Raw genomic sequence first — 26,444 nt, forward strand, 5'->3', positions numbered from 1 at the left:
TGGGATGCTGCTGGTGTGGCGACTGAGGGAGGGGGGGGGCAAATGGAGGGGGAGAGAGGAGAGGGGCCCGGGTAGTGGAGGGGAGAGGAGAGGAGGGGGGGTGGCGAGAGAAGGGGAGGGGAGAGGAGGGGAGAGGGGTGGAGAGAGGGGTGGAGAGAGGGGTGAGGGGGGGGGGAGAGAGGGCGAGAGAGAAGGGGGAGAGAGAGAGGAGGGGGAGAAAGGGGCGAGAGAGCGGAGGAGAGAGAGGGGGAGAGAGAGGGGAGAGAGATGGGGGAGGGGAGAGAGAGGGGGAAGAAAGAGAGGAAGGAGAGAGCAGGGGGAGAAAGAGGGGGGGAAGAGACAGAATGGGTGACAGAGAGAGGGGAGGTCCAGGTTGAGCCGAGTCGCGAGTGGGTGGGCAAGCGAGTGAGTGTCGACCGGTTTGGCTGACAGTCAGTCTTTGGTCTTTAGTCGACAGGGCGAATTTTGATAAATGGGGGGAGGGGTGGGAGGCGACGTCAGTCGTAGCGCGGGCAGACGGCAGGCAGGCAGATCCATTGTCACGTCATCAGCAAAAAACAGGCTTTTTGATTTCAAAGTTTGATCGGATTTGCAAACATTTTTATTAATAACTCAAGAAATAAAGCACAAATTTTTCAGGTAAGCCGATTTCAGACTCCAGGGGGTAAATCTCTACTAGAATATGTTAAAAAAATATTTTGCGTCGTTTTTTTCGAGAAGATGTGAAAACACACAAACAAATAAATAAATACACACACACACGTCCAAGATCAGAGTTTTATAGTTATATGGATATAATTGAATCAAAATCAAGAATTAGAAATTCACATTTCAAAAATGGTTTCACAATTCAGTAGTACTAATTTTCAAAAATCCAGTTTCTGTGTAGTACGTTCTATTGCATTTATGTGAGAAATACCGATTTTCCCAACAAAATGCTGATTTTGAGCCATCAAAGTACGGAAATGCTCAGTGAAACTATGCAATTATTCACAACCACATCATGTTTGAGAATTCAAAAGGTGATTTGTGATCTTGTTTATGAGTCATCGTGGAACTAGAATTTGTTATAATAGTATGACAGTAAAATAGGTTAGTTTGAAAGCGATCATAGTAATGTAAATGCACCATTTAGTTTGACTTCAATTTTCATGATGGAAATTGAACTAAATGTTGTATTCACATCACTATTCCATGTTGAAATTGATGTGATGTGAAGTTGTTAGGTCAGGAGGACCATTAAAGGTGCACTGCACACACTAACACAGTTGAACAGTAACAGGCAATCAAATGAACACACAAAACATTTTCTAAAAAAGGGTTTTCTTTACTGCAAAAACTTACAGTATTTTATTTGCTGTTTTTGCATGCTCCTTTATAACATTTTACATAACATTTTACAACAGTACAACTTGATTATTAAAAGAAAGATAACTTCAATTCTTGATTTAAAAACATGTATACAACAATGACCCTAATCATCCCATTCCACCCACTCAGTACTCTTGACTCAACCAAGATTATTTCTGAAATATTGATCATAAAGTTGGTGCAAAAATGCTCAAAAAAATGGCTCAGAATACACTAGAAAGCATCTAAAACCCCAAAGCCCGGCCACGAGGGACTTCGCGCTCATGATGTGCGCTGTGTGCACATTATTTAATATTAAATGTTTATAATCCTGTCATGCCACTCCCCTTTTTGAAAAACTTCGTATGGGCCTGCTCTCCCAACACCCTTGTAATATCTTCCCTAACTTCTCTCATGAAGTGTATCCTCGGTTACACTTGATCATGCTCTGGGGATTTATTTACTTTAATATGCCTCAAACCTGCCGACAGCTCTTCTATTGTGCTGTGATAATGTTCTAATACATCACTACTAATTTCCTTTCATTCCTTAGTTTCCATGTCCTTCTCAATGTTTGGCACAGATGAGAAATATTAATTTAACAGCGAGCCCATCTCTGGAACTCCAGACATAGATGATTACATTTGAGGTGCTGGATTTCAGTTGTCTCTTGCTCTAGGCCATTTATTATTTACCTTTAAAGTCAGGCCTAAACTCAGCAGCTAAGCAGGAGCCATATGTGCTGTCACTTGACTGTTCACTTCTGTGTTGTAAATGCACATGTGCTCAAATCAGGAAGGAGTTTACCTGTGTACTGCACAATCAGACTTTTACTTTAAATCATTTGAATCTACTTTAATAGTTTATTAATTTTAATTGATCTTCATATCAGAAGCATTGCAAACATTTTGCATTGCTTTTGAAAGTTTCAATAGATTCCACCCCAGGTTTCATTCTGTTGAATACTTGGGGTACCTCGCCTCAATGGACACCTCCTGAGTGCAGAGGATCACCTTGGTCAGCCTTCCTGTCTTTCCCAGGTCAGTGAAAGTGGTCGAGGTCTCTGGGCAGTGAGTTGGGTCTGGAGCTAGATTTGCCCCATGGTATGTATAGGTCATTGATTTTACCAGTACAATATTGGTGCTCAGAGTCCATATGAGCTTGCTTCCATATTATTTTATTTTACTCTTTCAACATACCAATACTACCAAAGATTTACCATTCTCTTAGTTTAGTTTTAGTTTAGAGATACAGCACGGAAACAGGCCTTTCGGCCCATGGAGTCCATTAACACTTACTACATGCACTGGGGACAATTTACAGCAGCCAATTAACCTACAAATCAGCATGTCTTTGGAGTGTGGGAGGAAACCAAAGAGCTCAGAGAAAACCCACGCGGTCATGGGGAGAACGGACACACTCTGTACAGACAGCACCCGTAGCTGGGGTCAAACCCTGATCTCTGACGCTGTACGCACTGTAAGGCAGCAACTCTACCACTGCACCACCTGTTGAAGTGCATTGAGCCAAAGTCCAGTGCGCCAGCTGTTGTCTTCAGAAATGGCTGTACATGGATTTCAATTCAAAGGATGGACAAAAAGTCATGATGCAGTTTTTTGGGACTTTGGTTAGACCACATATATTTCTGGTTACATTACAGGAAGGATGAGAAGGCTTTGGAAAGGGTGCAGAGGAGATTTACCAGAATGACGTCCAAATTCTGGAGTACTAGCTATATGGAGAGGTTGGATTGTTTCCTCTGGAACACCGGATGTTACGGGGAGACCTAATGGGTGTATAAAATTATGAATTGTATAAAATATTAAAATTATTAAATGACTTCCCAATCTTAATTCTAGCAAGTTCAATCATGTTATATTCCTTTGACTTTGACCTCTTCATTTCTCTCCCTTGCTTCCACAACCATTGGTAGCTTCATTTGTAGTCGCAGGATAAGAGCAAAGTACGATTTTGAAGACAACATCCAGCCATCGAATAGTGTTGTGTTATGTGTGGTATCTTTCAATAATCTATGGAACAGCCGAATATCCCATTCAATGGCTGTTTTTTCTAACAGCACACCACTCTTGTCAAAGACAACCATTCAGTGCGATCCAGTATGGAATATCGCAGTTTCTTCTGTCAGCATTGAACCTTTCATGTTTTCTGTTGAATTTACTGAATTAACGTGGACAATTAATTTGTTTCAAAGACAGAAATATTAATGTGTAGGAAAGAACTGCAGAACAAAAGCTTTCTTCAGTTTGAAGTAGGGTCTCGACCCGAAACATCGCCCATTCCTTCTCTCCAGAGATGCTACCACATCCGCTGAATTACTCCGGCATTTTGTGTCTAACTTCGATTAAAACCAGCATCTGCAGTTATTCCTTACGCAAAAGAGCTGCAGATGCTGGTTTAAACCGAAGCTTGACACAAAAGGCGGAATAACTCAGCGGGTCAGACAGTATATCTGCAGAAAAGGAATAGGTCAGAGTTTGAAGCAGGGTCTCGACCGACCCGCTGGGTTAATCGAGCACTTTGTGTCTGGCTTTCTCTGAAATGTGATTGGTTTATTGACAGAAATAACATTAGCTGGGATCTGTGAGTGGTGCCAAATGTAACATTTGATTTTATATAATTATTTATTTACCACGGTACATTCGTTAAGCTTCGCGTTGTGGCGTTAAGATGACTCTGCACGGTAACAATTCATGAACTTTTGCAACCGAATTCATTTTATTGTCAATTTAATGCCGAACACAAGGTGGCGAGTTTTCTCTGCAGAGTTGCCTGAAGGCGAGATTATCACTTGTAGAAATTGCCAGTTCTGAAATAAAATACGTTTTTAACCAAATTATTGACATATCATTACAATTGTATTAAACTTGGAAAGATGCGGACAGTGAAATGAAACATACCTCATACACCGACGAAGGAGGGCAATTGTGTTCTCTTTTTATGGGTTAAACATGAGATGGTTTCAGATGCACAAGGACCAAAATACCCCAAAGTTTGCTATAATTGGATGGGCTGACAGTATAGTTAATCCTTGCACTGCCTCTGAAACTTAATACAGCGACACTGCCCCATTCTAGAGGGACTGAAAATGACCAAGAGATGAGAGATTTACTAAAGGAAGAAAACTTTACAGTAAATGGGCAACAGTCACTTTTTACACATTGGTACCATTTATGTGTGTAACTTAGTCTACTTCTGTGTATGAAGTTAGAATTCAATCAGACGTGCGTCTCTTTGGAAAAGCGTGGTCGCTTGGATCGTGATGGGAGAAGTGTCACTTTACCAGAACTGAGTAGAAATATTTTATTTGTTGCCTTTTGCTGAGTTTTTTTATTCTCGTGATCCATAAAAATTGATGGTGGGACTTCTTTTCAAGATAAACTTTGCTTCAGGTAAGAATCTGACACGAATACAATTATTTAACCATTTATGTCACAGGATGCCCCTTTAATGAGATTTACTTAAGATTGGTGGAGTGCCAAGTTTAGAATGATGTTTTTAAATGCTTAGTGCTGCAAGATTTGTTTGCATATGTATTTAAATAATATCCAGTAGCGTTTGGATAACCACGTTTTCTAAAATAAGTCCTTTTACTTTACGTTCAATAATCCCAAGTGGTGTAATGTGATTCAGCTTTGGTGTCGAGAACACTCCATGCAGCATAAACTCGGAAACAATGTTAAGAATTAAGCACACATTAAGTGCAGCCTGCTTACTTCTGGACGAGAAGAGCGAACGTTGTTGAGAGAATGCTGTCAGCATCGTTCGAAGACAGCATTTCATTCCTCACGTTTGTAGTACTGAGTTTGCTATTCATTTCCAGGAGCCGTTGAGACGTTGTCTCCAGTAACCGAGCAAGTCATCGAGGGTCCTCCGGCAGCTGCATATATCAGAAAAGCCAGAGTAGTTCTGGCTAAAAATGTTGTAAGCCGTTTTTAGAATCATCTTGATGCTTGCGCGTGTGTGTGTTTGTAGTAGGTTTATTGCTTGCAAGTGTAGGCGAAGGCAGTGTTTCCCCGTTTAGCCACAGAGTTGTCATTGCAAGTCAGAGGCAGAACATAACAATCTAGAGGGACTGAAAATGACCAGGAGATGAGGGAGTTACTGAAGGAAGAAATCTTTACAGTGAAAGGACAACAGTCATATTTCACAGATTGTTACCTTGTGTATGTGTGTAACTTGGGCTACTGTGTTTGAAGTTTGAATTCAATCAGACGTGTGTATCTTTGGAATCACTTCCGGCTGTCTGCCCTCCACAGCTTCCAACCTTATCGTTCTCCAGCCCCACACAGCCCGGTTTTATCTTCTCCGTTCCTCATTATGATAGAATTTTGGTTCCCAAATGAGGGTGTCCATAGTAAACTGTCTCCTATTCCAAATGTGAGCAAGGTCATGTGTCAGAGGACATCATTTTCCGGTTTAGGGTTATTATTGCCTTGTATAGTAGCTACAGTGAAAAGCTTTGTTTTGCATGATATCCAATCACACCAGTTAAGGGCCTGTCCCACTTTTACGAGGTAATTCACGAGTTCTCCCAAGTTTTCCCCTGATTCAAACTCGCAGAATGTTCGTAACGAGTCTGTAGGAGGTCGTAGGATTTCGTAGTTATATCGTAGCGGCTCATTATGCTAGCCATAGGTACTCGTGGCAACAGGTAAGTTGGGATGTTTTTTCCAGCCAGATGTGAAAGTGGGACAGGCCCTTGAATACTATACTTACATACAATTAGACCAAACTCAAGTACCAAGAGAGAGAGTGAAGGAAAAGATACACAGTGCATAATAGAGTTCTCAGCATTGTAGCGCAACAGTTACAGAGACAAAATCCAAAGTCCGCAATGAAGTAAAGTAGAATCAGACAGTATCCTAGCTTGTGGAAGGAAACTTATATCTCACTGAGGGCACATTGGATGTACAGCATGGAAACAGGCCCTTCAGACCACTGAGTACGTGCTGACCAGCGATCCCCATACATTAGCACTATCCAACAAATCAGGCATAATTTACAATATTTTTACCAAATCCAATTAACCTACAAACCTGTACTTCTATGGAGTGTGGGACGAAATTGGAGCAAACCCACAGGGAAAGCATACAAATTATGTGCAGACAGAACACAGAGTCAAGATTTAACCCAAGTGTATGGTGCAGTAAGGTAGCAACTCTACCGCTGTGCTACTGTGCTGCCCGTAATCCCATAGATCTCACGACCCATTCATTATTTTTAAATCAGCGCCAGTGACCTGTGTTCGATCTTGACTACGGGTGCTGTCAGTGTGGAGTTTGTGCGTTCTCCCTGTGACCAGGTTGATTTTCTCCGGGTGCTCAGGTTTCTCTCCCACATTGTAGGGACATGCAGCTTAATTGTCACGTGTACCGAATAAAGTGAAAGCCAACCAGTCATTTCTAAATTTGAGAATGATAAATTTCTGTAATCTGAAGGTGATCAAGGGACACTGGATTGTTGTGTTTGGCCACAAAACAATCACTGAACGATGGGTCAAACTCAAGAGGATTCATGGCCAACATCTGCTCCAATGGTTCTATATCCTTGGCACCCTGTGTAACCAGTAATGGCAGATAGCTGTATTGTAGTCAATATCACTATTGTAGGCCTTGGTCAATATTTCCTCACAAGTAACCATGTGAGGAAATGTACTAGAATGCCTTTAGAATGAAATTATCTTTCAGTGAACTATAGACCATCTAACGTGAGTGAAGAGAATGTGTTAGTCTCATGACATAAACCTGATTCTGTTCACAAAATAGGTTGTGTGAAGAAACTGCCTTAAAAATCGGGCTTTTAGATTTAGATTTAGTTTTGATTTAGATTTAGATCCTTTATTTGTCATTCAGACCTGTCGGTCTGAATGAAATGTCGTTGCCTGCAGCCATACATGTAATAATAAACAACAAAACACACAATAAACACAAATTAACATCCACCACAGTGAGTTCACCAGGCGCCTCCTCACTGTGATAGAGGCAAAAATCTTAGGGTTACTGTCTCTTCCCTCCTCTTCTCCCTCTGCGCTGAGGCGATACCCCACCGGGCGATGGCAATCAGTCCCGCGGCTCACCGAGCTATAACTTTTATGTGGCCTGTGAAATAGTGCACTTACATTAAGGGTGGTACAAATAGCTGTCAGTGATTATGTGACAATACATGATCTGTGTCAGGAAAGAATTGGAAGGAAAAGTAACCTATGATATCAAAATACATTCATCAACAGAAATTATACTGGATTTATATACTAAGTGCAGTCAGCAATCCTGCGGCTGACAAAAGAAAAGGGTTTTTGAAGATGAAAGCCTTAAACCCAGCACAATAAAATCGTCTACAGGGCAATGGTGATTCCTCGAGGCATTGGAGAAATACCACCATTGGGGTCTGTAAAATGCTTCAAATTCTCTGAAAAGTTAAGAGCATTAATGTTTGTGTCTTCTCCCAAGCCACCACACCAATAGCAAGGCCTGAGTTTCATTATTTAGGGCAATCACAATTTTGGTCCCCTGTTTGGTCTCCAAAAAAGAGCTCATGAGAGGAATACATCTGGTAGATGCACAGAATCTCTTGCCCAGAGTAGATGAATCAAGGACTAGTAGACATAGATTTAAGATGAAGGGAAAAGATTTAATAGGAATCTGAGGAGTAACTTTTTCACACAGAGGGTGGTGGGTGCATGGAACAAGCTGCCAGTTGAGGCTGGGACTTTCCCAATGTTTTATAAACAGTTAGATAAGTAGATGGATAGGAGAGGTTTGGAACAGATATGGACCAAACGCGGACAGGCGGGATTAGTGTAGCTAGGGCATGTTGGCTGGTGTATGCAAGTTGGACCGACGGGCCTGCTTCCACGCTGTATCACTCTATAACTCTATGAGAAGAGACAGGAAAGGGATCAATGATGAGCCCAAAAGCTTCCTTGCAAAAATCAAACATCTCTGCTGACTCTTGAGAATGCCACGGTCTTGGCTGCTCAAAGTGGCGAAAGAGCATTTGAGAAGACAAGGAGTGAAAAGTCCGTGAATTGGGAGCACTTGGAAGTCCAGCACTTCAGAAACTACCCAGTTTAATTTCCTACATGTTACATCCAATATTGTTTGCGGGTCCCAATTTTATATCTCCACCAAACTGGTCCATAAGGTTTTACAGAGTTGAAGGATCTCAGAGTACTGTCTCTGAAGTTTCTTTCAGCATATATGAACTACCAAGAGTTTGTTGGTTTTCTCCTCAAGCTACTGATCCCCCTGGTATATAATATTGGCAAGTTAAAATCTTATTAAACAAATCTTTTTATAGCACACCTGTTAAAAATAAACTTTGCTGTAGTGTGTAATCAGAGGGCCTGTCTGTTTCCTATTACAGTGCCCTCCATAATGTTTGGGACAAAGGCCCATAATTTATTTATTTGCCTCTATTCTCCACAATTTGAGATTTGTAATAGAAAAATCACATGTGGTTAAAGTGCACATTGTCAGGTTTTATTAAAGAGTATTTTTATACATTTTTGTTTCACCATGTAGAAATTACAGCTGTGTTTATATATAGTCCCCCCATTTCAGGGCACTATAAAGTTTCGGACACATGGCTTCACAGATGTTTGTAATTGCTCAGGTGTGTTTAAATGCTTCCTTAATGCAGGTATAAGAGAGCTCTCAGCACCTAGCCTTTCCTCCAGGCTTTCCATCACCTTTGGAAACTTTTATTGCTGTTTATCAACATGAGGACTTGCTGTTTATCAAATATGAGACTGAGAAACAAGAATAAAACTGTTAGAGCCATCAGCCAAACAATAGGCCTACCAAAATCAACTGTTTGGAACAACATTAAGAAGAAAGAGAGCACTGGTGAGCTTACTAATCGCAAAGGACTGGCAGGGCAAGGAAGACCTCCACAGTTGATGACAGAAGAATTCTCTCTGTAATAAAGAAAAATCCCCAAACACCTGTACAACAGATCAGAAACACTCTTCAGGAGTCAGGTGTGGTGACCACTGTCTGCGGAAGACTTCATGAAGAGAAATACAGAGGCTACACAGCAAGATGCAGACCACTGAGAGCAACCACAGTTCTGGAACAAGATCTTGTGGACAGATGAGACGAAGATTAACTTATATCAGAGTGATGGCAAGAGCAAAGTATGGAGGAGAGAAGGAACTGCCCAAGATCCAAAGCATACCACCTCATCTGTGAAACACGGTGGTGGGGGGCGTTATGGCCTGGGCATGTATGGCTGCTGAAGGTACTGGCTCACTTATCTTCATTGATGATACAACTGCTGATGGTAGTAGCATAATGAATTCTGAAGTGTATAGACACATCCTATCTGCTCAAGTTCAAACAAATGTATCAAAACTCATTGGCCGGCGGTTCATTCTACAGCAAGACAATGATCCCAAATATACTGCTAAAGCAACAAAGGAGTTTTTCAATGCTAAAAAATGGTTAATTCTTGAGTGGGCAAGTCCATCACTTGACCTGAACCCAATTGCATGCCTTTTATATGCTGAAGAGACTAGGCCCCAAAACAACCATAAGCTAAAGATGGCTGTAATACCAGCCTGGCAGAGCATCACCAGATGAGACACCCAGCAACTGATGATGTCCATGAATCACAGACTTCAAGCAATCATTGCATGCAAAGGATATGCAACAAAATACTAAACATGACCATTTTCATTTACATGACATTGCTGTGTCCAAAACATTATGGCGCCCTGAAATATGAGGACTATACATAAACACTGCTGTAATTTCTACATGGTGAAAACAACATTTATAAAAATGGCCTTTATTAAAATCTGACAATGTGCACTTTGATTTGTTCTATTACAAATCTCAAATTGTGTAGTACAGAGGCAAATAAATAGATGATTGGTCTTTGTCCCAAACATTATGGAGGTCACTGTATGTTTGTTGAGTAGATCCATTGTCTACATCACTTTGGAAACCGTATTAAGCATTTAATCATTTGAGCATTTGAGCAATACATGCCTGTTTAATTATACAAAGATCTTTGGTGCAAATGTAACAAAACTGAAAGAAAGATCCATATTTAAAATAACAAAAGGATTCTATATAACAGGCACAAGCAACTGCAGATGCTGGTTTACAATAAAAGACACGAAGTGTTGGAGTAACTCAGTGGGTAATGCAGCATCATTGGATAACATGGACTGGTGACATTTTGGGTCTGGACTCCTCTTCAGTTTGATTGTTGTAGTGGGGAGAAAGCTGAAAGAGAGGTGGGGTGGAACAAAATCTGGCAAGCGATGGGTGGATACAGAAGAGGAGGGTTTTATCAATTGCAAAGTTTGAGATGGAGCATTCTAATGAAACACCCCACTGGCTCTTATTTGCATTTTACATTTAAAGCATATAAGATTCTGAAGTAGTTGCTTTCACTAAACCAGCTGTTATTTTTTATAAAAGTGGATTATTAAATCTTAACTAATTAATATAAACTTGATTTTACACTTAGGGTTTGCTGAATACTAAATTGGGATACAAATCTTTTGATCAATATTATCATACGTACTAACGTGAACTGTCATCTTCTGACTGAGCCAAGATTTAATCAAGGTTTTTCTTATCTTCATCTACCCCTTCAAATAAAATTGTGTAATTCCTTTCAGTATTCTATTAACAAAACATATGAAAGCAATTGAATGGTTATGACATCTGGAACCTAAATTATGCGAGATTGACAATGGTGAACTGACTTCTTTTAGAATGAAAAAATAAAATATTTGAAGGGTGAGCCAGCAGTGCAAAGAGAGAAAATACATTTATGATTTGTGTGAAAGGATCTCTAACCATTTCTGTTCTTAGTTCAGATATTTGCCATTTGTAGGGGCGTTCTCATATTCATTGAGAGATAACTCATTGGGTAAGATAGACACAAAATGCTGGACTAATTCAACGAGACAGGCAGCATCTCTGGAGAGAAGGAATAGGCGATGTTTTGTGTTGAGACCCATGGTCCATCTTTGGTGTGAACAAGCTTGACTCCTGACCTCTTTCAAACCTTGGTCTAAAATTAGATTGAAAAGCTGAACTTCAGAGGTGAGACTTATTGTCCTTGACATCAAGACAGCTTTTGATATTCATTAAGTATGGAAATGGTAAATTCCATTGCACAATGTTAAATTCTATTCAACACATATCAGCAACTTAAGCATTCCATGAGCTAATAAGTCCTAAGTAGAATTTACATCACAAAGATGGTAGGGAATGACCAACTCCAACAAAGGAATCTAACCACCTACCCTCGTAAGTCTAACCACCTACCCTCATTGCCATTACCAAATCCCCATTATCAATATCCTTGGCAAATGTGAGTAGTGTGTCACCAAAGATGTGAAACCCAACTGGACCAGGCACTAAATACTGTGGCTACAAGACCAGGTCAAAGGGTAGGTTCTCTGCATAGATGACCCTCCTCCTAAGAGCCTAAACCCATTTGTTCATCTACAAGTCACAATACAGGAGTGTGATGGAATTCTCTTCACTCCTTTGAATGAATGAAGCTCCAACCACCCACAAGAGGCTTAATACCATTCGAAACAAAGCCATACTATTGTCCTAGTGTGAACTCCATCATCAAGTTCGCTGACGACACCACTGTTGTGGGACGTATCACTGATGAGGATGAGTCAGAGTATATAAGAGAGATCGAGCGACTGTCCATATGGTGCCAACACAATAACCTGGCCCTCAACACCAGCAAAACCAAGGAACTGATTGTGGACTTTGGAAGGAGTAGGATGGGGACCCACAGTCCTGTTTATATCAACGGGTCGATGGTGGAAAGGGTCAAGAGCTTCAAATTCCTGGGCATGCACATCTCTGAAGATCTTTCCTGGTCCGAGAACACTGATGCAATTATTAAGAAAGCTCATCAGCGCCTCTTCTTCCTGAGAAGATTACGGAGAGTCTGTTTGTCAAGGAGGACTCTCTCTAACTTCTACAGGTGCACAGTAGAGAGCATGCTGACCGGTTGCATCGTGGCTTGGTTCGGCAACTTGAGCGCCCTGGAGAGGAAAAGACTACAAAAAGTAGTAAACACTGCCCATTCCATCATCGGCTCTGACCTCCCTTCTATCAAGGGGATCTATCGCAGTCGCTGCCTCAGAAAGGCTGGCAGCATCATCAAGGACCCACACCATCCTGGCCACACACTCATCTCCCTGCTACCTTCAGGTAGAAGGTACAGGATCCTGAAGACTGCAACGACCAGGTTCGGGAATAGCTACTTCCCCACAGCCATCAGGCTATTAAACTTGGCTCGGACAAAACTCTGAACATTAATATCCCTTTATCTGTTATTTGCACTTTATCAATGTATTTATTCATGTGTGTATTTACGTATATAATAGTATATGGACACACTGATCTGTTTTGTAGTCAATGCCTACTATGTTCTGTTGTGCTGAAGCAAAGCAAGAATTTCATTGTCCTGTCAGGGACACATGACAATAAACTCTTTTGACTTTTTTTGACATTATTTCATTTGCCAGAATGGGGAGCGGCTGCTAACCAGCAGCCGTCCGTTTACTTCGCTTTTTAAAAAAAGGTTTTTAGTAAGTCCTGTGTTTCGTCCGTTGGAGAAATTGACTTTTTAATGTGGGGGGTAGGGGGTAATTTTACTTCTAGGTCCCTACCTGGTCGGTGAGGCAGCATTTTCTCCGAGCTGCCCGTCGACCCGTCCTCGTGGCCTACCAGCGGGCTTGGAGCGCCGTTTCCTGGCGGGGACCGCCCAGCACCTCGGCCTCGGTGGCGGCGCATCGCTGGAGCGCTGTCGCGGAGTGGAGCGGGCGATGCCTTGCCTGGGTCGCTGCGCTGGAGCGACGTGCTGGATCGACACCTCCGGGCTGCGGGTCTGCGGAGCGGAGTGGGCGGCGCCGATTTCAACATCGGGAGCCTGGGAGCTCCAGGCCGACGCGGCCTTGTCGGCTTCGGAAGCCGCGGTCTCCAGCTAGGAAGTGGCCGTTCCAGGTGGCCCAGCCGCTGAGAGGACTCTCCCGACGCCGGGGCAAGTCCACCCGGTGAGAACGGCCAGGAACATCAAGCCTCCGTAGAGGCAATTGTGGTGGCCTCAATAGGCCTGACTTTGGGTGAACTTGGGGTTGGGGACTGGACATTGTGCCTTCCACCACAGTGGTATCCATTGTGGGGGAATTATTTTTTTTGTCTGTAAGTAATCTTGTTAGTCTTTGTCCAAGATGGCTGTCGGAAGGGAGAGTGGACGCTGGCGCACTTTAGCTGCCGCTGCTCACTTTTCACATTGTGTTTTTGATTTTTTTGTTTTTGGATTGAATTCTGTTTTTAATTTGTGTTTCTGTGATGTCTATTATTCTGTGGTGTCTATTTATTATTTATTTCATTCTGATTATATGTTTTTTATTCCTGTTAATCTCTGTAAGGTGTCCTTGAGATTCCTGAAAGGCGCTCAAAAATAAAATGTATTATTATTATTATTAGAATAGTTGTAGCAGTGTCTGCCATCTACAACATGTTCCACTCTTACTAATCAAGGCTACTCAACAGCAGCGCCCACATCCCAGCGTGGGGGAATCGCCACAGGGAGGGAGGGGGCAACAAAGGAGGACCTAGCGCAGGATACTTTGTAAATTTGGCGGCACCCTTTATGTGGCGACTCTTTGCACACCTTGGGTATGCAAAACCAAGAATATCAGCAATCTTAACTGCAATGATAAAGACGAGTTGCAGAAACTGATATGCAAGCACCAATTTAGATTAAGTTAGAAATCAGCACAAGTGTTTTCCTATTAGGAGTGTTCCACTTCACTGATTCCTGGTCAAAAATAATATAAACTATTACTATGTCATGAGCAGTTTTATTTCTTGTTTTAAGCCTTAATTATTTCACCATTTTTCTTGTGGATTTTGAAATGATTCCGCTTGATTATTGGGTAGCAAACAATACACTACTCTTTAAGAAAGGAGGGGAAGCGAGATAACAAAGAATGGCTGATGTTAGTCTATTGTTAGTGGAAAGGGAAAAGCTGGAAATTATAATGAAGAATGTAACGCTTTGAGCAGAGTCAGCATAGATTCACAACAGGAAAATTATGTTTGACAACTCAACTGAGGTTCTTTGACCATATAACTAACAGAAGTGATAAAGTGGGTGTGGTTTATTTTTAGTTTAGTTTAGTTTAGCTTAGCTCATTATTGTCACATGTACCGAGGTACAGAGAAAAGCTTTTTTGTTGCATGCTATCCCGTCAGCGAAAAGACTATACATGATTACAACCAAGCCGTCTACAGTATTCAGGATAAAGTGGAAACACACTTCCTTTCTTACACACAGCTCAGTAGAGTATCACCATATCATCCCCCATTAGCAACTGTACAGAAAGAGTCTACTGAGCCCGCTTGCAAGAGGCGCCATGTTTTGGCACTATTTTCAAAGCCCAGTCCTCACTCTAGTTGTTATGAGCAGTGCCCAATTCAGGCAAGTCCCAAGCTGCTGCGGGTCTCCAGCCCTTTGCCTTCCCTGGGACCTGCTGGCCGACCTACAAATCAACGTTCCTCTCCTCGTCCATCCACCTTTGTTCTACAGGGGCGCCTTTCGCAGCCAACCTTGAAGGCCAGACCCCGGTTCCCGTTCCTCTCCTACTGATGTCGCTCCTCTCCCATCACATCCGTCGTCGTCACCAACTCCCTCCTCCCGGTCTCCAGTCTTCATGGGAAGTTGCAGCGGCAACTCGCCAGGCTCCCCCTCCCAGCCCACGTTTCGCCGGTTCCTCACCGGCTTGGCGGATACGTCCTGCAGGCCACAGAATGCCTGGGCTTGCATTCGGCCATGGTCTGCAGCAGGTCTTGCGTCCAGCTACGGTCCGCTGGCCCGACGGCTTCTCCAGAGGACTAACTGGGAGGATAACCCTTGCGAATGACTTGTCCCGTTGGTAGCACATATTCAGAACAGGGAATGGCAGAGGATTGCCTGTAATACAACTGTCCCAACTCTTCTTCTACCAATTAGGACAAGACATTTGCAGGGATTGTCATAGAGGTGGCAGGCACATTGTATGCAGGATATTATTTAGCGAGTAACATTGTGTCAGGCTTCACTGGTCCAGTGAGGGGGATTTGCAAAGTTGACAGAACTATCAAAATCTGGAGCCTTAATCAATGCTGGCTGAGTTGTCATGGGTTTTATTTATGTTTTCTTTTATAATGCAACTGTAATAGTATAACTAAATAGCTTATAGATTATTTTAGAAGCATTTATGAGTGAAGCACATTATTGCTGGCGTGGAACTACATGTAGACCAGACTGGGCAAGGATAGCAGTTATTCTCCCCCAAAAGGCATTTGGGAACTGGATGGTAATTAAGCAATTTTGTGGCAGTTTGATACTATATATTTTTTCTAAATTCCAGATAATTACCAGAACTTAAATTCCACAGCTGTCTTTTACTTTAGTTTAGTTTAGAGATACAGCGTGGAAACAAGTTGTTTGGTACACTGTGTTTGCGCTGACCAACGATCACCCATACACTAGTTCTATGTTATCCTAATTTTGCACCCTGCACACTAGGGGCAATTTACAGATGCCAATTAGCCTACAAACTTGCAGGGTCTTTGGAATGTGGGAGGAGACCGGGGGCACCTGGAGAAAACGCACATGCTCGCAGGGAGAATGTGTAAACTCCACACAGACAGCACCCAAAATCAGGTTTGAACTCGGGTCTCTGGTGCTGTAAGGCAGAAACTCTACCGCTGTGTCACTATGCAGCCAGTGACAGCTGCCATTATAGATTATGAACTTGTGTGTTTAGAATTGTTAGTTCAGGCCTTTGGGTTACTAGTCCCGTAATGTAACTGTAGCAGCAGTTCCTTCCATGATTTCTTATTTAATTAGAATTAATGTTCTTAGCCGCGACCTGCAGTTGCAAAGTGAACCATTAGGTTCAGCCATGGAAGTCCACAACTTACGTTGGATAGTTATAAATCTGGGACTTACTGACTAACAAATTATGCTTACCTTCAGTTTAAGTTTAGTTTTAAGTCACGGCATAGAAACTGGCTCTTTGACTTGCCGAGTCCATGCTAATGATCAAATACCCATTCACATTAGTTGCCAAGGGGCAATTTACAGAGACTAATTGGCCCACAAACACGCACGTCTTTGGGATGTGGGAGGAAACCAAAGCATCCGGAGGAAACCCATGCTGTCACAGGTAAAATGTGAAAACTCCACACTGACAGCACCCGAGGTCAGGATTGGACCTGGGTCTCTGGCAGTGTGAGGCAGCAGCTCTACCAACTGTGTCACTGTGGTGCCTAATTCCCCCACTTCAGCAATCAAATTGATCATTCCCTCACCAACATGTTTGTTCTTTATTTTGTCCACATGTTTTGCAGTCCATCTTCCCAGTACATCTTGCCATGCAGATGCTGGAGCTGCCATTTTAACTACTTTTCATTCCCTAGTCACAATGTGGTCTCCTTAACATTTGGTGATCAATTGGCAGAACTGTTCCAAACAGGCCATGAGACCCTGTCACATTAACATTCCACCCCACTCCCACTATGAAACATCTGCCTTTGGTCTCTTACATTTTTGATGTAAGATAAGGAAACAGCAGGTTATTTGCTGTCAAAGCATATGGTTTGCTCCTTCTCATCCCTACCTTCTCTGCATCTTAAAACATGTACCTCTTTAGCTATTTCTAGTTCTGTTGAAAATTTGGCAATTTGCAAAAAAACTGATATTATTTCTGTGGGTGCTGACCTGCTGAGTAAATGCAAAATTTTCTGTGTTTTTTTTAAATTAGACATTCCAGATGCTTATGGTATTAACATTGCTTTGTTTATTAGCTCAACCAAAAGGATGAGAACTTTCTTCATAGCTGCTTGTGCGATCACTGTCCCAAGTCATTTTGGTTAATCTCATTTGAGGGAATATCTGCATTTCTCTGTTCTCAAAAGAAGAAAGGTAGATCAATCTATTAAATCTTCAAGAGAGGAGGCAGAGTGAAAAAACATTAAAATGTCTAATTATATCTAATAGGGTGATACAATGGCGCAGCTGTAGAGCTGCTGCCTTACAGCGCCAGAGACCTGGGTGCGATTCTGACTACGGCTGCTGTCTGCATGGAGTTTGTATGGTATCCCTGTGACCACGTGGGTTTTCTCTGGGTGCTTTGGTTTCCTTCCACACTCCAAAGACATACAGGTTTGTAGGTTAATTGGCTGCTGTAAATATTCCCTTGTGTGTAGGATAGAACTAGTATATGGGTGATCGATGGTCGGCATGGATTCGGTGGGCCGAAGGGCCCGTTTCCACAATGTATCTCAAAAGTATAAAGTCCAAAGTCTAAAAGTTTATGATTCACAGAAGATTACATGGAACAGAGATAATAGAAAAGTAAGCACAGGAACAGACCCCCAGCCCACAATGTCTATGCCGAACATGATGCCAAGCTAAATTGATCTGATATGCGACCAGATCTCTTCAGATTGGGAACATACAGAACAGAAAATACATCTGGCTGGTCTTCTGTTCATTCAATAGCAATCCAGAACTGATGACTTAATAATTAATCTCTTTCTATTTTGTTACAGGCTAAACGTCCTCATATTGTTGACCAACAAACAGGGATGGTACTTCGAGCTATGTCTCGAGCGTTATATGTCATCGTAGTTCTGTCATTATGGTTTGGAGGGGAGACTACTGCAGAAAGAGCAGGTATGGTGCCAATTTCATTATTAAAATTGCATCCAGTCAGATATGAATAATCTCCTTTGTTTTCAGGTATCCTTTGCTTCAGATCTCTGCAGAGTTGTTGAAATTACAGAATAGAGAAATTTCATCCTTTTCAAAATTTGGGGATTTTTAATATATATTTTTGTTCAGTTCATCATTGTTGTATTTAACTTTTTTTACATACCAATTTAATTCAATTTTTAAATGATTTTCTGTCCCTACAAGCGTTTGTAATTATAAATAAAACCAGTGTAAAGTCTTTGAAATTCCCATTTTATGCATCTTTTTCCAACATATATCACTTGATAATGTAACATTTTCCTCTCTTATTGAACTTTCTTTTGAGAGTGGTTAAACATTATCTTTTGAACATTCTGATCTCCTCTTTGAACTTTGATTGAAATTCAATCTTCAATCTTCAAGCTTCAATCCACTGGAGAGCTGCAAAGCTTTTCCAGCCTTTATTTGCAATTTAAGTCACTCATTCCTGGAACAATTTGAGTAAGTCTTCATTTGCACCTTGCATCTTGCATCTTGCCCATGTGATGCATAGAATGGGATGCAAATTGCTAGTGTAAATTGGTGTTTTATAAAGGTTCACCATAACTTTTTAGTTTTTGTATTTGGGCCTCTATTTATAAAGTGTTGGATCTGTATGGATTTCTTAACTTGCCCTGTCATCTTCAAAGTTAATGGCCACATACACCAGGCCTGCGTTCTTGCTCATCCTTCAGAACTGCGCCCATCAAATCACGTTTTCTGGCTTTTATCTGAGAACCTTTCAGCTAAATTTCAAAGGTTCGACCACACTATTTGCACAAAATCAAAGGAGGACATGCAAGTGTATTGATCAATATTTACCTTTACCTTTCAACCTTACCAAAAGTAAATTATCTGTATTTTCTCTGTTCAAGGAAATCTGGGGTTGCAAATCTTCAGTTCCAGCAACTTGAAAGGCACTGAATTGTCTATGAAATTATTTTGGATGTCCTGAAATGTTAAAGAACACCATATGAACATTACCCTTTCTTAAATTAGGCTAAGCTCAGTGTGACTGGGTGCAGTACTTGTGGTTCACTGCTTGTGGTCTAGCTTCCACCATTAGTTCCATCAAAATAGGCTCTGTAGTTTCCAAGTTGTAAAGTAATACATTTTGTAAGTTAAAAATAGGGAAAGGAATGCACCATAAATAGTCTGAATTTAAATGAACAGAGAAACCAATGCGTGCAAATGCAGGGTAGTGATATGTGGTAGCCAAAGCCGATTTCATCATTAAAAAAAGAATGATATAATTAGTTATATCTCTGCAGATGGAATTCAAAAACAAATAGGCAATGTTTAATTTGTACAGTTAAACTGCTGTCGTTGATGTGTAGATTTAAACTGCTGACGTTATGTATAGATTTAAACTGCTGTCGTTGATGTATAGATTTAAACTGCTGTCGTTGACTTCTATGTAGATTTAACTCTGCATTTACAGGAAGGTTAAGAAATGAATAAAATGTGCGGAATAGTTTATGAAATTATCAATGGGGTTCAATAATAAACGTACAAAAGCTAGGGTTATACAGCACAGCAAAGAGTCTGAAGAAAGGTCCCGCCCCAAAACATCACATATCCATGTTCTCCAGGGATGCCTGACCTGCTGAGTTACTCTGACAATTTGTGTCTATCTACAGAAACAGATCCTTTGGAACACTGAGTTCATGCAAACTCTCAAGTACCCATTTAAATTAATTCTACACTAATCCCAATTTAATTTTCCAACATTCCTATAAACTCTCCCCATATGCTACCACTCACCTGGGTGTATGGAGCAAGTTGCAGTGGGCAATTAAATTACCACCTTGCACATCTTTGGGATGTGGCAGAAAATTGGTGCAGCTGGAGGAATCCATATGGTCACAGGGAAACATACAATCTCCACACCGACAGCGTTCGAGGTCAGGATCAAAACTGAATCACTGAAGCTGTGAAACAGTAATGGTGATGTTACAGCTATTTACAATAAATCACAAGTTGCAACAAACTGCTGTTCAGGGTGTCTCTACTCTTGTGAGGCTGCGCTGTAATGGCATGGCCCCTGCAGTTCGTCTGTCCTTTTATTTATTATTTGTCCCATTTGCAGTGGGTTTTTATATTGTTTTTTATATTGTTTTTTTAACTGTGTATATGTGGGGGGCGGAAAACTTTTGAATCTCTTCCCTGCATGGGAGACCCAACATTTTCCCTGTCGGGTCTCCGTTGTTGTTGGGCCCTAGCACCGTGGGGCCTCCAGCCGGAATGACCTGGGGGCTCCAGTCGCGGAGCCTGCAGACTTGCCATCGTGGGGCTGGCCGGCGTCGGAGCATGGGGAGCTGTGGTGGCACGCAACTGCGACCAAACTTCGGGGCTTCGGAGGCTCCAGCTGCAGGCCTGTGGACGGTGACTTCGGGAGCTCGCGGGTCCCTGGTGCGAGACCGCTTTTTGGAGCTCCCGCAGGGGCAGCTTCTCCCGCCCGAGTTGCGGGGCTGAAAACGGCCCGGAGCGGGGCTTGACATCGCCCGGCACGGCTTTAATGGCCGCAGGACTTGCCGTCGCCCACTGGGGGCTCCAACTTTAAGACCGGGAGGGGATCCTTACATCGCCGGCGTGGCCTTAGATGCTGCGGACTTACCATCGCCCGCCGGGGGCTTTAACATCGGGAGAGGATGGAGAGCAGGGGAGAGACAAGACTTTGCCTTCCATCACAGTGAGGAGGAGACTCACTGTGATGGATGTCTGTGTGAATTGAGTTGGTTGTGTGTCTTGTATAATTGTTTATTTTTGTTGTATGGCTGCAGAAACCAAAGTTCCTAACGGAAAATTAAAGTTCATTGTATTGTATTGTATTGTATTGTATTATATTGTATTGTGTGACTGCCTTCTCCATGAACAGAAGCCGATGGACTCTGTATTATTTACCAGGGTTGCAAACTTCCAAAGTGCTCGGAGAAAGATAGACTGCACTGTGATGATGTTTTAGATTTTCATTGTTAAACTGGACTTCTTTATGAATCACATGAGATAGTCACCCAGATTATACAACATGCATATGACGTGAGCAGTAATCTTTCATGGCGAAAGCATAGCATGCAGGAAACTCACCTGGCTCAAAAGGCTGCAGATGCTAATATTGATGTTGCTAAGCTGGAAAGGGTGCAGAAAAGATTTACGAGGATATTTCTAGGAATCGAAGGCCTGAGCTATTGGGAGAGGTTGAGCAGGCGAGGACTTTATTCTTTTGAGGGTAGAAGAATGAGGGGTGATCTTATAGAGGTGTGCAAGATCATGAGAGGAATAGATCGGGTAAATGCATTGTCTTTTGCCCAGAGGAGGGGAATCAAGGAGCATAGGACATGGGTTTAAGGTGAGGGGGAAAATCTTTAATAGGAACCTGAGAGTTACTTGTTTGCACAAAAGGTGGTAGGCATATGGAACGAGTGGCTGGAGGAGGTAGTTGAGACAGGTACATGGATAGGATAGGTTTAGAGGGATACAAGCATGGATTCTGCATCCACAGAAATGAATTATTCCATTACATAATGAATTCAGAGTGTCATTAAAAGAAGAAAAATATAAACTTGCTTACTTAGGACATTAACTATTTTAAAGTATTTAAAAAAACATTAAAATGCCTTTTGGGAGCTTTATAAATCAAAGTTAAACACCGAACCACGAAAGATGATATTAGTACTAGTGACTAAATACTTGGTCAGATTGGTAGATTTTAAGAAGGGAGAGGCTTTGAGAGGAAAAAGATTTCTGAAGCAATTTTGCGAGGGTGGCAGTTGAATGGAGCAGCAATGAAAAGTGAAAAAAAACGAGTGCTGAGATATCAAAATTGTTTTGGGTTTGGGGAAGGATTAGTGAACAACAACACACAGAAAATGTTGTTAACCTCACTTTTATTCAGTTCCCTGCTCAATGGAATTTCATTTGCTGAGTCAAACATATACAAAAAGGGCAGGTTCAAAGTTAGAAAATCAGCCTCAAGGCGGCATTATTAAACATCAATCAAGATCAATAATGTCTGCACCATTGTTTTATTCTATGTCAAAAGCTTGGAAAATAAATTGTGCTGCCAATCAATCCTAGTTAAAGAATCAACACATACTCCAAACAAATTTGAGTGGAACACATTATTGTTCATTTATAAGTAAGATGTTAAGAAAAGTGAAAAAGAAAAGAAAGCTAGCGTGTGACTACCTTTTTTCGTAAGCAAATAGCAACAGAAATAGATATTTCAGACTTCAGAATTGTGAAAATTGCCAAAGTTTGACCTGTTTATAAAAAACAGGAAAAATTGCATTGGATTATAATTGATTAGTTCTTCAATTCCTTTTACTCTCCTTTACTCAAACCCAAGAATACCTTTCGATCTCCATCTTGAAAATTTGAAGTCCTACTCATTTGATGAAAATAGTTTGGGGACATGTCCACTTTTTTGGATCTATTTTTTTTATCATTGAGCTGTGCATAAAGGCATGCTGGCAGCAGCACCAGAAATATCTAAAGATGAGAAACTATCATAGTGAAGCTACAACACTGGACTACATGCAGGGTAAGCAGCAAAGATAGCAGGCAATAGACAGAGTGGAGTGATCTCCCAGCCAACATATCAGATCATATCTCTGTAGTCTGACCACATTAAGCCATCATTGATGGTGGACAATTAAACAGCTAGTGGGAGGAAGATACACCAAGAGTATCCCCATCCTCAACTATGTCAGGGCTCAATACATGGACGCCAAAGCCAAAGCTAATAAATTGCAGCCATGTTAAATCCAAATCAATAATCCATGAAATCAGCACCATCATTTAAATCAATTGTCAGCTATTTGATCCATCCAAAATGTTATGAAGAGATGGCTGTGGACATTGAATACAGCAAAGGCTTAGGGTCTAGAGAACATCCCAGCTGCAGTGTTGAAAACTTGTATTCCAACTCAGCTGTACGTCAGAGCTAGGTATTGTTGGAAGACTGGCTCATCTCTGGCATTCATCACACTCAGCCGTGAAAATTGCCAAAATTTGACCTGTTCATAAAAAGCAGGAAAAATTCAAGTCAGCAATTTATAGGCCAATTAGTCTACTCGCAATGATCAGGAAATTTATCATTTGTGTACTGCTAGAAATGATCTACCACAAGCTTTGTCCAAACATAGATCAAATAACTGAATTCCAGGTGAGAATGACTGACCTTGAAGGGTATATGTAATGGAGTGTGGCATTCAAAAATGGTGGTAGTGTTGATGTCAATAGACATGAAGGGAAAAACACTCTAATGGAGTCACACTTTGCACAAAGGAAGACAGTTGGGGTTGTCAGAGGTTAATCAACTCAGTCGAGGACATCACTCCAGGAGTTCCTCAGTGCAGGGGCAGCACAGTGGCATAGCGGTAGAGCAGCTATCTTACAGTGCCAGAGTCCTCAACCTGCAGTGTTCCTGAGATAACAATCCAAGTCCATCCAACTCTCCATGTAGCTAATACCCACTAATCCAGCCATAATTCTGTTAAACCTCCTCTGTACCTTTTGCCAAAGCCTTCACATCCTTCCTATATTGTGGGCGACCAGAACTGCATGTAATGCTCCAACTATGGCTGAACCAAAGTCCTATAAAGCTGCATCATGGCTTCCTGACTCTTATGCTCAATGCCCGAGCAAAGAAAGCAAGAATACTATATGCATCTTATTGAAACAAGACTTCAACCTACTGTAATTTTTCTGATGAGCATAAAATACATGGTTTCACTTCAAATAATAGCATGGAAGCTATTATTTTTTTCTCTCATTGAATTTGAGATAAACTATTTATCTGTTCACTATTGTCAGTGTTATGAGACTTTGCTTTTCCCAAATTAGTTTAGCTTAGCTTAGTTTAGTTTATTTATTTTCTTGCTCCATGTGCCGAGCTAAAGTGAAAAGCTTTTGTTGCATGCTAAACAGTCAGCAGAAAAGACCAAAGGTACACAAAAATGCTGGAGAAACTCAGCGGGTGCAGCAGCATCTATGGAGCGAAGGAGATAGGTAACGTTTCGGGCCTAAACCCTTCTTCAGACTGATCCGCAGAAAAGACCAAACATGATCACAAACGAGCCATCCATAGTATACAGATACGTGATAAAGAAAATAATATGAATGTTTAGCGCAAGATAATGTCCAGTAATGTCTGATCAAAGATAACCTGCAGGTCTCCAATGAGGTAGATAGTAGCATAGGACTGCTCTCTCATTGGTAGGGTGGTTCAGTTGCCTGATAACAGCTGCATTCCTGCATTGAAATAGTAAGCTTCATTTGAAAGTGTCTCCCCAGTTGTAAAGTGCTTGAGGATGCCCTGCATTTTATAAATTCATATCTTTATCTCCTCCGTCACTAGTTCTGGCCTTGCATCCTCCTGACAGGAAGATGCCCTGACAGGGAACAAATCATAGAACCAAGTGGTAATGTTGCAACGCTCTCTCTGATCTGAGTTTTACTGTGTAACTGACTCCAATGAAATTGTGACACAGCTCCTCACAGGAATTTGTACTCCTGCCCCCACTATGCTAGTGAATGGAAACTTTCCAGTTCAACACATCCAAATTCCTGATGCTTATTACTGCTGCTTGAAGCTGGATTTTGGTATTCATGTGTCTATTTTCTGTTCCTGATTTTGCATGTACCTGTAGTTAAAAGAAACAGGCAGGACAGATCCTTGGAGATGAGCTGTGCTGTGTAAGGAATAGCTGTTTGACAGTCTTTTGAATGTAGCATAGAAAATTATCAAGCAGCTGCAACATTCCTGTGCACATAAAGAAAGTAAATAATGTAATGCCAGCACTGAAAATGCCTTATTTCCTGAATGGTGTTGTAGAGGAAGGGGGGGGTAAATTACACTAACCGACCCTGAGTAGTTCATAGACTATTTAGAGGCTATGGCATTTGTGGGCCTGGAGTCACATTTATATGTAAATTGGACTCTGTATGGACAACACGTTTCTAGTCCCGAATAGAATTAACAAACTAAATGGGTTTTTAGGGTAATGCAATGATTTCAAGGTTTAGCTGCTTTTAGCAATGCCGGATTTTTCTTCAAATTTTTTCTTCCAAATTCCCACATCTGAAGAATTTCTAGTGACCTTTGGGAGGCTCTCCATGAATCCCAGACACCATCTAAGTCTAATATCTGTCTCTGCCTCTTTGTGATATTTGTCATCCACAGTGGCCTGTTGTTCTCAAGATTCTCCATTAATGCCACTGTTCTAAGGATACGTTTCAACATTTGATCATAAGATTATAAGGTGTTAAGTGATAGGAGCAGAATGAGGCCATTCGGCCCATTGTATCTACTCCGCCATTCAATAATGGCACGTTCCTGCATGTCACGTTTGGATTGTAGTTGCTTCTGAACTGTAGTCGGGGAACAAACTTGTGGCTGCAAAAGCTGCTGGGACACAGGCAGAGGAGCAGCTTGGCGAGACATCAGTTGTTGGGCTGGAGAACCCAGTATGGGATCCCGCGCAATATTCCTTAGGGTGAGCAAGTCCAGGTACACGTCTGATTTGGCAAGGTATGGCCGCTCCATGAGTTGTTTTGCACTCCGGACAGAGTGTTCGGTGAGTCCATTGGACTGTGGGAATTCAGGGCTGCTGGTAATGTGTTGAAAGTCCCATCGTTGTGCAAAGTTTTTAAAAGCTTGGCTGATGAACTGTCTGCCGTTGTCAAACTGGATACGTGCAGGGGAGCCGTGCACGGAGAGGAGGCACTGCAACTTTTCGATAACTGCTTCAGAAGTAGTGGTTTGAAATAAGTCAAGTTCGAACCAACCAGAGTAAGAGTCTACAAGGACCAGATAGTGTTTGCCATGCCATTCGAAGATGTCGGTGGCTAACGTGGACCACGGGAGAGGGGGTACTGGGTGCGGCAGTAAAGACTGCTTTTGCTGACGTGACGTCAGGCTTTTGCAGACGGCGCAAACTTCTACTAACAAACACTATAATTGGCTGCTATGAAATAGCCAATCTATAGATATCATAATGCAGTATTGAGAGGGTGCTGCTTTATCATTGGGTGGTTTTCTTTTCAGATGAGGTGGTTCCAAATATTCCCATGATGCTATTTTGCAGAACCATAAGGTTCACCCCAATTACAGTGAGACAAATTATCTGATACTGATCACATTGCTGCTGTCAGATCTTTTTATGGACTAATGCTTCTTATATTACTGCAATGGTTATATTTTAAAAATCCTTATTTAGTTGTAAACTTGCTTAACTGAGGTCTGAACAGCAAATATAATCTTTTGTCCCCTGTCTTTCTAGATATCATTT

General features: G+C 41.7%; 1 protein-coding gene across 1 annotated transcript in view; it reads left to right on the forward strand.

Moving 5' to 3' along the window:
- The first annotated feature begins 4,351 nt into the window (after positions 1-4,351).
- Positions 4,352-26,444, forward strand: part of col22a1 (collagen type XXII alpha 1 chain) — a 266,647-nt gene continuing 244,554 nt past the window's right edge. Inside the window, exons 1-3 of the mRNA XM_033019945.1 lie at positions 4,352-4,661; positions 4,711-4,760; positions 17,970-18,093. Coding sequence (XP_032875836.1) covers positions 18,006-18,093 — 88 coding nt within the window. The 5' untranslated portion in view covers positions 4,352-4,661; positions 4,711-4,760; positions 17,970-18,005. The remainder of the gene's footprint in view (positions 4,662-4,710; positions 4,761-17,969; positions 18,094-26,444) is intronic.

This window comes from Amblyraja radiata, chromosome 4 (genome assembly GCF_010909765.2).
Source record: "Amblyraja radiata isolate CabotCenter1 chromosome 4, sAmbRad1.1.pri, whole genome shotgun sequence".
Lineage (NCBI taxonomy): Eukaryota > Metazoa > Chordata > Chondrichthyes > Rajiformes > Rajidae > Amblyraja > Amblyraja radiata.